Source organism: Euprymna scolopes, chromosome 18 (genome assembly GCF_053919585.1).
Source record: "Euprymna scolopes isolate OS-2025 chromosome 18, ASM5391958v1, whole genome shotgun sequence".
In the NCBI taxonomy this organism is placed as follows: domain Eukaryota; kingdom Metazoa; phylum Mollusca; class Cephalopoda; order Sepiida; family Sepiolidae; genus Euprymna; species Euprymna scolopes.
The window spans coordinates 100,461,386-100,476,518 of record NC_136499.1 but is presented as its reverse complement, the minus strand read 5'-3'; the positions used below and the strand labels follow the sequence as shown (position 1 = coordinate 100,476,518).

The following is a 15,133-nucleotide window of genomic DNA, read 5'->3' as shown; positions in this document are numbered from 1 at the left end:
ATAAGCTGATCTACTCATTTCAGGAATAATAGACTTGCCCAGAGACTATAAATATAGATACCTCTAATATAACATAATTATATGGTTATGTTATCAAAAAGTAAATCTTTAACAAAGCAAAATTTATCAAGATAACAAAAGCTCAACACTATTAAGAGGAGCAAAAAATGGAAGATGAAGAATAAAATTTATGTATAACTTTATTGTATCATCAGAACAATAAGAAAAATTTAGGAAGAAAATTGATAAAAAAAACAACTCTTTAGATCATGGCATTCCGAAGCTAAATGCTTCTTATCACAAGAGGAGAAAGCTTCGAAATGCCATGATCTAAAGAGTGTTTTTTTTTCTTAATTTTCTCCCTAAATTTTCCTTATTGTTCTGATGATATGTGTAAAGATGCAAAAGGAACAAACCAAGATTACATGTTCATCAACGTTTCGTCTTTATTTCAAGACTTCATTGGGATGATTAATTTTTAAAACATATCAGTAGCAAAATCAATCATCTTGAATTTTGGTAGCAAAAAATTGATTTGCATAATCAGGACGCAACCATTGAATATATAATTATATTATCAAAAAGTAAATCTTTAACAAAGCAAAATTTATCAAGATAAGAAAAGCTCAACACTATTAAGAGAAGCAAACAATAATATTAAATGAAAGATGAGGAATAAAATTTATATATAACTTTATTATATCATCATAACAATAAGGAAGAGTTAAGAGGAAAATTAAGGAAAAAACCCGTGGAATTTTTAAGCTAAATGCTTCTCATCAGAAGATGAAAAGAGCCAAAATTATACAAAATACAAATATAGAAAAACTGGCTTAATGGCATTTAGAAATGAAATGAGAATGAAGGAATAGGATAAAATGGTAAATAATAATTTAAAGTAAGTAAAACATATAAGAGTAAATAAGAGGGGTAGTATATATGTAAGTAATAGTTTGCATTTTGTATAATTCTGACCGTTTTTCTCTTCTAATAATAAGCATTTAGCTTCGAAATGCCATGGCCTAAAGAGTTATTTTCTTTATTTTCTCCTTAACTTTTCCTTATAATTCTGATGATATAATAAAGTTATATATAACTTTTATTCCTTATTTTTTCATTTTGATAATAATAATAATAATAATAATAATAATAATAATAATAATAATAATAATAATAATAATATATATATATATATATATATATATCGATCTAATGATTCATGCCATTCATTTAACCACTTGCTCCTATCATTCAGTAGAGATTCTGCTCTTGACAATCAATCTGGCAGTAACTGGGTCATTTCACTGACTTTTTATCTGGCGGGCTAAGGCATTGATTCTGGATAATCCTAGATGGTCCAACCTCCTAAGCCTTGTCTTTTGGGTGAAGTCAGTTTTATTTATTACTGATCACAGAATGTTGACAGAGTTGCCCAGGTAATTTTTCAAAGGTCAGAATGCTCCTCCTTTAGAGGCACTGGCTTGATTCTCCCCATCTTCCAACCTTGTGTCACATCTTCCACCGGTGGGAAGTAAGTAAATAATAGTGACTCACGCCATTCATTTGGCCGCCTCCTATCATTGATATATACTAATTAAGATTCCAATCTTGACAATCAGTCTGGCAGAAACTGGACCATTACAATGGCCTTTTATCTGGCAGGCGGAGGCATTCATTCTTGATAGTCCTAGGAGGTCAACCCTCACAAGCATTGACTACAGTCTTTAGGTTGGAGTATGTTTACTGCTTAATGCTGGAGATACCTCGACTGTGGAATGCTGACTAAACTAAGGCCATTTTCAATAATCAGAATGTTCTTCCTTTAGGGGCACTGGCTCGTTTTCTCTTCTGACCTTGTGTCACATCTTACTATGGTGGGAAGGAAGTAAATACCATGATTTGTGGCAGTTATGGCCCCAGAATCATGACATGTACTTTTATAACATACTTTTGCTAATACACTTTTTGTTAATCATACCAGTGTGTTTGTCTTGATTATAACCGGCCTGCAAGGCTACAGCAATGATCAAGGGATAATTTGTTGTGCTACAATGTAGTACTTCTGATTCTCAAAAGCACTAAGTATTATTATAAGAAAAGTGAGTGAGAGTAATGTGTGTAATATGTAAATATCTAACACATAAAGTTATCTTGTCGGATTTTCAAAGTCAGACCCAAATAGCATTTAATCTGATAAATCAAACTGTGTTTCCGACTAGCCAATTTTTATTTGTTATTTTTATTCCATGTTATTCACAAGAATATAATGTACTTTGCTAAAATTTTATTTTAAAAATATATACTTCGTCCGGACCGCACGACTGGTAATATTAAACATTTTTAAATAAGCATCCAAAAAGGAAAACAATTAGTAAAAGAAATAAATCATATTTTCTTTTATTAAAGAATATGATAGGAATTTTCTACCTCACTACCAAAAAGTTATTTCTATTTCTGTACAAGTTTAAAACCGTGCAAACAAATAAAAACTAAAAACAGAAATGATTTCACCTTATCCCAGACAACGCCGGGTAGGCACGGCAACTTAACAAATACAAGAAAATAAAATAATTACCAAGATTCAACTGTTTCTGAAAAAGAAAAAAAAGAAAAAAGTATATTCATATTTTTTGCTGATGCTTATGACTTTCAAGATTATGAGAAAGAGAGAGAGAGAGAGAGAGAGAGAGAGAGAGAGAGAGAGAGAGAGAGAGAGAGAGAGAGAGAGAGAAGCAGAAAAACAGTAAGAAAAAAGAGAAGGAAATAACAAGAAAAATAAAGACTTGAGAGAAAAGCGATTTTTTTTTTTTAACTTCCAATAATTTCATTCTATACGATTATGATGTAATTTGTAATCCTAGGATGCAAGCCAGCAGTGATGCAAGCCAGCATTTAATGGGTTAGTAGCATTTAATGAGTTATTAGTATTTAATGGGTTATTAGCATTTAATGGGTCATTAGCATTTAATAGGTTTACAATTTAATAGGCATTAGCATTTAATGGGTTTAATATTTAATGGGTCATTAGCATTTTATGGGTCATTAGTGTTTAATGAGTCATTAGCATTTAATGGATTTTAGCAAATATTTGATGCAAGCGAAGTCAAAGAAAATCGATAACAAAACGGAGAAAAAAATAAATGCCTATATAAACGTACTTATATAAAAATAGTGCCTTATCTCTGTCTATATAAAGATAGGTATGTTTATATGTTTATATATTTACATGTACAGGATACAATCCTAAACTAATTAACCGATCATTATGAATTTTGAAACACAGCTGTTAAGCATAAGTGATCGTGTATTATTACATTTTCTTAAGAGGACATAAAACTGTTCATTAAATTAATATTATGTCTTACAATTGATATTTTTCTAGAATACTCTAGAATATGCTCGAAAAAAATATAGCAAGTTTAGTTACTCATTTATCTCAGATTAGATTGTTTAAATTTGGAAAAAGTCAGGATTACTGTCTGAAATTCAACCTGACTAAAAAAAAAAAATCTTTATGATGTGTGCATTTATCATGTAACAAAGATGTCATATTCCAAATTACGTAAATTGATCCAATAGTTTTTATTTTTTAATATAAATAAATCAGTTTTTTACGACTTTTAGCAATTTACTATTAATCATAGTCATTAAACGGTTGATTTTGATCTTTATTTCTGAAGAAGTTGTTAAGGCCGAGTTAACTAGAAATTAATTTTAAAGATGGCGGACAGATACACTATCCTTATTTCCTCATAAAATTTGATTTTCTTAGTTAAAAAAAAATTTACTTGAACAATTTACATGATTTTTAGAATATGATATTTTTGTTCCGTGACGTACATCACAACGATTTTTCTGTATTTTTTTTTAATCAGGTTGAATTCTAGGCAGGCACCAAAGTCAATTTGTAAAATCAGTTAAATCTTTTTAAATAAAAAAGCAAAATTTCAAATCCATCTTTTTCTGCTCAGTCTCCGCCTCTATTTTCTCTCTCTCTCTCTCTCTCTCCCTCTCCAGCTACATCATCTCTATCTAAATAAAAACAGGTATGTATATATGCTTAGATATTTGTATATAAATGATGCGTTCCTAAACTAATTAACCGATCATTATGAATTTAGAAAACCACCTGCTAGGCATAAGGGAGTCATATTCTATGTTATATTTCGTTTAATTTAATTCCATGCAAACGGGATAAAAAGTGGATGGAACTTTTCATGGCCATTTAAATGCCTCCAATATTTGGGAAATTTTAACAATAAATGTTCCCCAAATTTATAATAACTATGTATAGGCTTCGCTCCTAAACTAATTAACCGATCATTATGAATTTTGGAACACAGCTGCTAGAAATAAGGGGTGGTGATGTGTGTGGCGATATTGTGCACTCCAGGTGAAGCCGAATGACCGTGTTGATACCTTACTGGTAAATTTCTCATGAATAATTATGACTAATAGGAGGAAAAAAAAAATGGCAGAATTTTAATTGCCAGAAAAATTAGCTGAAAAGATTAGTGTTGGGATGATTAATCGGAATCGGAAATTGAAAAAATCGTAACTTTTTGGGGTATAAGAATAGGTATTGAAATTGGAAAATTTTGCGCCAATTTTCTGTTGCTAGAAACAGTTCTTTTTTTTTTTTGGTCTTTGTTTAAAACTTAATTTTCCATTACTGTTATTGATGATGAGATAATAAATATTTATATATTTTGAACTACCAGTAAAACTAAAATCTATGGATCACCCTACTCACAATTTTATTTTTATGTTACTGAAAATATATGCACATATTACATGCACATTTACGGTAATCTGCCCCCACCCCCAAATTCTATAGCTAAGTATTTAAAGATTTAAAAAGAATTGGAATTGGCAATTGTATTGGAATCGGAAATTTTAAACAGAATCAGTAATTATATCAGAATCGGGAAAAATATTGGTATCGTCCCATCACTAATATATATATATATATATATATATATATATATATATATATATATATATATTTTTTTTTTTTTTTTTCACTAAATATACGTCACAAAAAAATAAAAAATTTTATCATCAAAAGACTGCTTTAAGGTTAGTTATTTTCCAAAATTTTATTCAAATTCATGCGATATTTATAAAGTTATGACATTTTATTTATTATCAAGGAAATTATGCTGTCCATTGCTTTATTGCGAATCTCTTACAATGCCAAAAAATAAGGCGATTAAAGGTTATCGAAATCAAAGGATTATTGCTGGACTCGCAGAAGGGTTGTCCATCAAAAATTTAGCCTCAGAGCTGGAAAGGGATCCAAGAACCTTGGCTTCATTCTTGAACAACTTGAACACCAAATTCAGAAAAATAAGGGCACCAGGAGAAACCTTTTAGATCGTGGTATTCAGAAAATTCATAGGGAAGTCAACTGAAACACAACCCGCGCCAGTGTTTCCATTTTTGCAAAAGCTGGAATCGCTCCAAGATCCAGGCAGACCTGATACAATGTGTTGAATGAGATGGCAAGGAATATCAAACCTTTTCCAAAGTCTCCATTGAGCAAACAACATAGGGAAAAACGAATGGCTTAAGCACAGAATTACATGAAAATGGATTTCCAACATGTCCTATTTACGGATGAAGCCCATGCTACTCTTGACGGTCTGGATGGATGGGCCAAAGTTTGAAACCTGAACGGAATCCTGACCCGTTACAGAGTTCATCGCCAACAAAGAGGTGGAGGCATCATGTTTTGGGCGAAAATCATTGGGAATAAGTTGGTTGGATCATTCCGAGTGCCAGAGGGTGTAAAGCTTACCAGCAAAACATACACGGCTTTTTGGATAATCATTTGTCGCCATAACTAGATGACCTACCATTGTCACGTTGTTTTCAGATTATTTCTATACATAACAATGCACCATTCCATTCTGATAAGGCGACAGCAGCCTTCTTTGAATCTATGGGCTTCGTTGGAGAAACTCTCGTGACTTGGCCACCATATTCTCCAGACCTTAACACCATTGAATATCTCTGGTCAATATTAAAAGGGGGAGTTTATGAGGTAGGAGAGCATTTTACTTCAAAGGATGTCTTGTGGAGGAACATAGTTGATGTTGCCAGAGCCATAACTCCTTTTCAGATCAAGCAATTGACTTCCTTGATGGAAAAAATTTGTTTAAAAAAATGGTGGATATGTCAATAAATAATTTATTTGAAGCTTAGCACAAAGGATGTGCTTTTTTTTATTATTCTTTGACAGAAAAATATAATAAAAAATAAAGTTCGCATGATAAGACATTGTATTTTTACCCTAAAACAACATTTTAAGAGACCTACAATAAAACGATGGACAATGGAAATTCCTCGATAAAGAATAAAATGCCATAACTTTGTGAATATCGCATGAATTTGAAGAAAATTTTGGAAAAGCAGTCCTTTGATGGTGAAATTTTTATTTTTTTGTGACGTATATTTCGTGAGATATTGATATTTTACTAATCTGTAATAACACGATTGACACAATTTATATATATATATATATATATATATATATATATATATATATAAATATATATATATATATATATATATGTATGTATGTATGTATTTTTACACAGGGATCACCACTCGAGGATAAGGGTTAGGGTATACCACTTATCAAGACTAAGGGCCACTGGAGGATAAGGGTTAATGGGTATACATTAGTCAATGGGATTATAGCATAGTAATCGTGAGTAGTGGAAATTTTGTAAATTGGATTACAGTGGGGGGGGCGGTTTATCAAGAACTTGTTTACATTGGACTTGAAGACAATCAGATTGTAGTCAGCTGGAAAGCAGGCAATCGGAAAAGAGTTCAACAGGCGTGTAGTTCTAAAAAAGAAGCTTTGTTCATGGAATCTGCATTTAGGTTTAGGCACAGATATAGAGTGTGGGAAATTTCTGATAGTGGTTTTGGCTAGATGAATGCTTTTCGTGAAAGTTTGGCGAGGTGGTACCATAGATTGAAGCTTAGCTGAGCATTTGCCATGAAAATAACGATAAAGCAGAGACAGGCTAGCAAAGTCTCTTCTGTGGGAAAGAGGTTGCAACAAAGAGAAAAGGGCATATCCCACTAACCTACGAAGTCTATTTTGAACTCTGTCAAGGTAGGATAAGCTGCTTATATATATATATATATATATATATATATATATATATATATATATATATATATATATATATATATATACTAGTAGAGAGACCTGATGAGAAAAGATATCAGCAAAGAGGTTAGGTACAGGTCAAATACAGGTGTGTGTTGCTGAAGGAATGGATTCTTGCAGTGAATTGCCAATCTGGGAAAATCTAAATTGTTAAGGAAAGGAGAAAAAAGAGGGAGATGTAATTTGAGTATGAAGAAAAGGGAAAATTACTCTCTTTGTCTCGAATTGGAGAAAAGAGAGGAGATGGATACCGTTATTGGAGTAGACAGATTAAAACAATGAGGGAAGGATAAAAACTAGACTCAATAAAAAACAGAGTTTTTCAGGCAGCAAGTTTACCGGAACTTGCAAAACAAATCAATTTCGCCCAGACAAATTTAGAAAAAAGTGTTAAACTGAAAACGGAGACTCCAGCCATTCAGGACATATTTCTTGCTCAGAAATAAATATAAGCTATCCATTCCAACTTATTTTGTATGTAGACTATATATATATATATATATATATATATATATATATATATATATATATATATATATATATATATATATATATACAAAAATGTATATGAGTTTATTCGTGGTACAAAATTTACAAATAACAGAGAAAAGAATTCTTTTAGAACCTAGACGTCTTTCGCCATCCTCATCAGGGGCAAACGATGGCATTTTCAAACTTTTTTAAAAAAAGAAAATATGGAGTTGAAATTAAAATTAATAATGAACATGGGAAGGATTAATTTACAATTATAATAAAATATATATACAGGAAAAGGATGGGGAAAAGGATAAAATAAAATGAATTAACGGGTGTGTGTGTGTATATATATATATTTAAATAAGGGGGTGGTCACCAACAATGTGTATTTATATAAATATACATCTTTCACTCATTGGAATTTCTTAACCCATTTTATATATATATATATAGTCTTTGAAGTTTTTTAACATTTGAAACTACACAAAAAATTACTTTTTATCATTCGTTAAAAAAAAAACACTTAGTCAGTAAGTCATTTAATCACATGCAATCACTGTATCAACTCGCTCTCGAATTTACTATAATACCAATTTTTTTATTTTTCAAGGGATCATCAGTTGTTTACCATGAAACACTGTTTCGGGGATTTAAAAACAAAACAGTATATTACTTCATGGCTCCCCAACAGTGTTGATCAAACACCACCACCCTTAATCTTAGGAAGAAGACATGTTACAAAAAATTTTTTCTTATCGAATTTCCTATTCTTAATTGCAATTACTAACCTTTTCATAGTATAAAAATGAATTTCTTACCTGTGCGATTCATCAATTTCCACATTTAAAATGGATTATATTTATTTGCTGTCCACTCAGCAAAATGTGGCACAAGGCCGGAAAGTGGTAACCCAGCAGGCTCCCCTAAAGGAGGGGCACTCCTGCAATTTTAAAAATTGCCTGAGTAACCCCGTCGGCATTCCCCGGTCGGGGCGCCTCAGGCAGCAAGCAATAAACTTGCCCCACCGGAAAGCCCGGTGGCAAGGCCTAGGAGAGTGGACCTCCTAGGTATTACCCAGGCGGTGTACCTCAGTCCAACAGGTGCTGGGCTGGTCTCCGACCCCTCACCTGTTGGGCTGAGTGTCAAGTGACGGATCCTTGACTGTACTATCCATTTGAAATGGATACATTTTTTAATTTATCAGTCTTGTATTTATAAGCTTTGGATTAATCCATTTAACTACTTATCACCCCCACTATAATTAGTAGTTTTTATATTTACATTCTTATTTATTTAAAATTAGATATATATATATATAAATAAGTATTAAAAAAAAAATTAAACTATCACGAATGGGGAATGATAATCCGCATATAAATATACGGGGAGAAAAAAAAAAAAAAAAGAGGAAAAAGGGGGATGGGGAACATCTAAAATATCTCTCTACAATTCACCAAAACGTTCCAGGGTGTTCACAAACTGTTTCTGCCTACAGAGAGCGGGTTTAAGGCGTGCAATCGAGACGGATTCGAGAGTTTTCAAATGACTACTCGATCGGCCTCGAAATAAGATTGAAAAAAGTCGTCCTTATAATCCTGCCCACATTTTGGGTTATCCAATAGATGATTTCCGATTGCGGAATCTAAATTATTGCGGATGGGGTTGAAGATGATTTTGTTTTTATTTTTATTTTTATTTCGAAAACCTGAAGGAACATGTTGTCTAATTCTTGTCTCAAAAGGAACGCTGATTCACCCGACATAGACAGCATCACACTGACAAGTAAATTTGTATATAATATGAACGCTGGTTCGCCCAACATATTTGTATATATATACTATTGGAATATTTAACCAAATCATTATTTTTTATAAGAAAACGATCAACGCCTTGTTATTTATTTATTTATTTTTTTGCCGTTTGTTTTTAAGTGATTCATTTTTTTTTTTTCGTAGACATCTCCAAACCAGACATTTCCAGTGACAAGTGCTTCCAGCTGAATAGGGACCTTTGGTGAAAGAAGAGATCACCAGCACGGCCAGTGACCAGGTGACCAAACTCAGGGACGTTCCAGAGAGCAGAAGGACTGTTTTAGTGTGATACCATAGTCGACTGCAACCGTTAAGGAAGGAAGTAGGAAAACAAATAAAGTAGGAAATAGATTTATCAATAGACAATGGACAGAAATTTACTCTTAACATAGACAAAGAGCAATAAGGGTAGGACTAAATTCAGGGTGTGATGAGTGACAGAATGACCAATAGGTAGAGAACAATAAACTAAGGATCAAACAATGTGTCTGTGGATATTTGGGGATGGGGGAGGGTTATTGTGAGTCAGAGGAACAATAGGGAAGACAAAGCTGGACTTAATGACAGTCAGTGAGTTTTTAGGACAATCAGAGTTTAGAGTTCAGTTGAACTTTGATGACAGTTGGAGACAGATCGTGGCTTAGACAAGGTTGGAAAAGCTTTGGGAGATCGAGATGAACTGAGTGCAACAAACGAACCCAGCCTCGACAGGATGTAAATGTAAACCTTAGCATGTAGACATACACACATCCCGAGTCCAACCAACATATATGTGAAGCATTGAAGTCAGTGTTTTTCTTGTGTTGTGTTTTTTTTATGTTCTACTTGTGGACCTGTGTGACCCCCATCGATGGTCGCCAGTGCAGAAAAGACGATGACATAACCAGAACTAGAACGATGAAAGATGGAGAACAAAGCCATGACACACAACGTTTGTGGTTGATGACTTGTCGGTGTGTATTATTTAATTGGAATGTTTATTGAGATGAGTATTATTTATTCATTTATTTATTTGCAAACTATTATCCTCATCTTTTTTTTTTTTTAGTCGTTGTTTCACAATGTGGTGAGACAAAAAACAACTATGGAAGGTAGTAATTGCTGAAAATGCAGTTAGAAGAGTCAGAGTTCCTATCCCGTCGCGGTTATCACCTGACGAAGACCAGAGGAATAGTGTTGTTAAAAGTTAATTAATTATTATCTGTCTATCTATCTACTTATCTATCTATTCAATGATATTCTTAAAATAGTTTATATTGGGAGTTATTTATTGTTTATAGAATAAAGTGTAGCAATGGGTTTTAGCTGAAGATGTTTACATAAATAAGCTAGGTTAAATAAACAAAATAACCTTGGGCAGACAGACGAATGATGATGTAACAGAACTAAGGTGAGAAGTCAGGAAGTTTAGTCAGTTGAGAAGAGTTGGAGTTTAGTCACGCAAGTGAATAGACGTACTTGAAGCCAGAAAGTGAGGCTGTGAAAAATAAGCATGTAGACGAAATACAGACTCCGTGAAGACCATTTGAGACAGCTGAAATAAATTTATATTTTAAAAATATAAAGTGTTGTTCTGTAGTTTCACAAAAGAAGAAAGAACAGATGTCTCAATTGGTTATGGTGTTGGTCATTTCATGTTTCACCACGGAGCTCAGCAAGTGAAGCTAGAAGAACTCTTGAAGAAAGAAAGGTATAAAGTATATATTATCCTTCTTATAAAAAAGTGATACCTTATGTAAATATGAACTGTAAAATATACCCGTGTGATAACTCTCTGATACAACATGACCCGGTTTATACGTCGATATCATATCCCCTGGCTAAACAAACATACATGCAATTTATACGTTTATAACGAGTGTTATAAGAACTATATCTCTGCATCTCTCAATACAATATAACTGTTTTAATATCTCCCACCTCACTATGTAATATGACAGTTTTGGGGCTGACTCACCAATCCACCTCGTTATTTAATAATAGTTGGCCGAAACGTCATGAAACAACAACTAAAAAAAAGATGAGGATAATAGTCCGCAATGAATAAAAGAAATGGACTTGTTGGTGGGGCTCCATTGTAGTGGAAATTGTTTTGCCATTGAATTTGATCCATAGTCATTACAATATCGGTGAAATGAATGCCAACAATAATCATCTGATTCATATGAAATGATGCCCAACAACAACAACAATAACAGCAGCAGTAGTCACTACTCTGCCTACTACCTTTTTTTTCAGCTTCTTATTGGTTCATCTACTCCTTACACCACCTCTTCTTCATACTATGAATTAGGCTGGACACATGTACGTTCACTTTTACTAAACCGATAATTTCTCTTCTTACCTGAATTGCATGCAAGTATTTTTGCTGTTTTCTTATCTCTAGCGTTTGTCCATCGTGAATCGTTGAAACATCTTTGACTACTTGAGGTAGACTTAAAATATTCGTCAAGGTATTATCTATAGATGACGGTTGCTGTGAGTTTCCGTTAATCTCTTGTTCACTGTCCATTCCACTTACTTTAATGAAAAAAAAGGAAAAAATATAAAAAATAAAATAAAAAAACAGAATTAGTCAAACCTTACGCAGAATTCAGATTGAATCAGAAAGTAAATAACAAAATAGCAATTTTGTACCCGTTTGCTAGACTCATATTGTTGTGAATCTTTGTTGCATCAAACTTATAAAGACAAGTGTTATGTATTGGGGCCCTAAGCCAATAGATTGAGATTAAGTCAACTAGTAAGAATTGTTACAAGCACGCGTAGAAGTGCTCAAGAATTGTGTGTCTTAATTGGATTTACCTACGGTGAAAACAAATTTGTCGAAGGTCTATAAAAAGTCGAGGCCAAGGTTGTTCAGTAAGTAACTGCCGTGTCGCTGGTACCGTGTCATTTTGATGGAGTTGTTCGGGATCATGCTGTGCCATTTCGACTGAGTTGTTCAGGATCGTGTCGGATCATTTCAGTGGAATTGTTTGGGATTATATTAGGTCATTTCGATGGAGTTATTTGAGATCATGTTGGGCCGTTTTGACGGAGGTGTTTGGGATAATATCAGTGGAGTTGTTCAGAATCGTGTCAGAGTTGTGTTGATGGAATTGTTTGGGACTGTACCATATTATGTGGACGGAATTGTTTGGGGCCATGCTAAGTCGTGTTGATGGTACTGTGTCGGATCGAATCAATGGCATTTTACGTTAAGTTGTGTACATGAAAGTGTTCAGTTTATGTTTATCATCCAGTTGACTTGATGGTTGTCGTGATTGTACTACCATGTGTGATAAAAAAATTTTTTTCCATCTCTCTTCCCTTGTGAAGCCACATGAATTACGAGAGCATTTCATTAAGTGCATGTCAGGACAGCCTTGTGGCGAACGGGGATGAACTCAGTTCATCCAAAGAGTGAAGTGATAAGGGTCAAAGGTTAGCTTCCCCGACAAAACAATGTGAGAAGCAGGTGTCAAATTTATAGGTGGTAATTGTGGCGTGTGTTGGACACAGAGAGATTTGTGATAGTTTTATGTCAGGGAAGCCAAGAGACAAGACGTGCTGACAATGTAGAAACCTAAAAGAAATTTCCTCAAGACTCGACCAATTTTAAATTAAGTAAGGAAAATAATCAAGAATGATTTAATTATGTCAGCCTCATTAGAGCCATTTGGCCTCTCGATAAACACTCAAAAATCGAAAATTAAACAAAATACTGGTAGAAACATGTACAATAAATACTGGCAGAAAATGTAATGTTCTACCAGTATTTGTTTGATTTTCGATGTTTGAGCGATTATCTACAGTCGAAATGGGCGTGATGAAACATTATTTTTGTTTTAACTCAACATACTTTGCAATAATTTCGTTTTCAAGTACCAAAAAAAAAAAAAACATATATAAAAAAATATCCAAGGGGTTAAAGAGTAACTTATCTTGCCTTTGGTAATAGTTATTTGTTGTATATTTGTTTTTGAAACCTGCTTTGTTTTGTTGTTTATTCTTAAAAATGCCCCCAACATGGTTTTATGCTTTTTTAAGATTATGACATAATGAACCATTTCGAATTAAAATCTGTTTGGATTGAAATTTGAAGAAAAACACGTTTAAAATGAAAATATGCTAGCATAATCAAGGCTTTTACAAGATGGCGCCATACTTCAATCTTGGAAAAATTTTGTTTATGATAGCATATTTATTCATTTTAAACATGATTTTATTTAGATTTCATTCATATAAACAGCTTTTAATGTTTATCATATATATATATATATATATATATATATATATATATATATATATATATATATATATATATATATATATATATATATATATATATATAATATGTATGTATAGATATATATGCATATATATACATATATCGGCATATATATATATAAATATATATACATATTTTACATATAAACATTATATATAGACAGAAATAAATTCTCTCTTTCTCTCTCTCTCTCTCTCTCTCTCTCTATATATATATATATATATATATATATATATATATATATATGTATATATATATATAAATATATATATATGTATATATATATATATATATATATATATATATATATATATATATATATATATATATATATATATATAAACTACTTGTTAAATTTTTGTGAGTTTTGTAATGACGTGACGGGTACCTATATCATCATAAAGATTTTCCTATAGTAATTTTTTTCGGCTGAATTCTAAATAAGATTTCTTTAAATCAAAAAAAAATTTTTCCGACGGTGATTCTAACATTAACGAACTATTCTAGTTCTGTATTTGTATCCCACCCTCACGCAGATAAAGAATTAAATGACAAAAAAGAAATTCAATCAATTTATGAACAGAAAATATTGAAAAGGCCACAACTTTTCGTCTGCTATCGAAAAAAAAAATGATGCAATGTGTTTGTAAATATTTCTTCGTGCTTTTAAATAAGTTTGATTATTTTAGTTTCCAAACATTTGATGATTTTCTAATCAAAAGTAAAACGTGATTCTTCAAATTTATCCCTCAAACTTACCAAGAATAGTTTCCATTCTTCAATTTTTTGTGAAATAAATAGAATTGGTAAGGGACATAACTCAGTGTTTTATATCGGAATTATTTCCCTTTGATATGAAAGTTTCTCTCTCTCTGCCTCTCCTCTCTGTCTGTCTGTCTGTCTGTCTGTCTGTCTCTCTCTCTCTCTCTCTCTCTCTCTCTCTCTCTCTCTCTCTCTCTCTCTCTAATTTACTCTTAATGCTAATATTTCTTTCCTTCGGGCCCAGATCAAAGTGTAGTATCTGTTCTTCAAATGCTACACTTCAATTTTTTATTCTCTCTCAGTGGAGGAGAAACTGAGACAATTCTTATTTTTGTTCCTTTTCTGCACATAAAAAAAAAACGACACTGGTGTCTAATTCTGTCCCGTGGGGAGGTATTGTAAATAGATATTATTCTAGTCAAGTTGTAGCAGAGGCCGACGTATGAAGGTCGGCTTTATAACATTTTAGACGCAAAGACAATATGGAAACAGGCAAAAAGCAATGAAAAGGAGTCATTTTGTTAAACATAAGATAAATTTGTAGATTAACACAACCAGCTAAAGCGTATATGCAAGTCCACCATTCAAATTAATTAAAAATCAAAAATACAGAAAAAATCT

At 32.4% G+C, this 15,133-nt stretch overlaps 1 protein-coding gene across 2 annotated transcripts in view; it reads right to left on the bottom strand.

Annotated features, from left to right (window-relative positions):
• The window catches only part of LOC145297912 (uncharacterized), a 47,151-nt gene extending 32,531 nt beyond the window's left edge, over nt 1-14,620 (bottom strand). For both annotated transcript variants that reach the window (XM_080144250.1, XM_080144249.1), the window contains exons 1-3: nt 14,510-14,620; nt 11,822-11,997; nt 2,576-2,591 (exon numbers count right to left, since the gene is read on the bottom strand). In XM_080144250.1, coding sequence (XP_080000376.1) covers nt 2,576-2,591; nt 11,822-11,997; nt 14,510-14,525 — 208 coding nt within the window. In that variant the 5' untranslated portion in view covers nt 14,526-14,620. The remainder of the gene's footprint in view (nt 1-2,575; nt 2,592-11,821; nt 11,998-14,509) is intronic.
• Nucleotides 14,621-15,133: the final 513 nt, after the last annotated feature.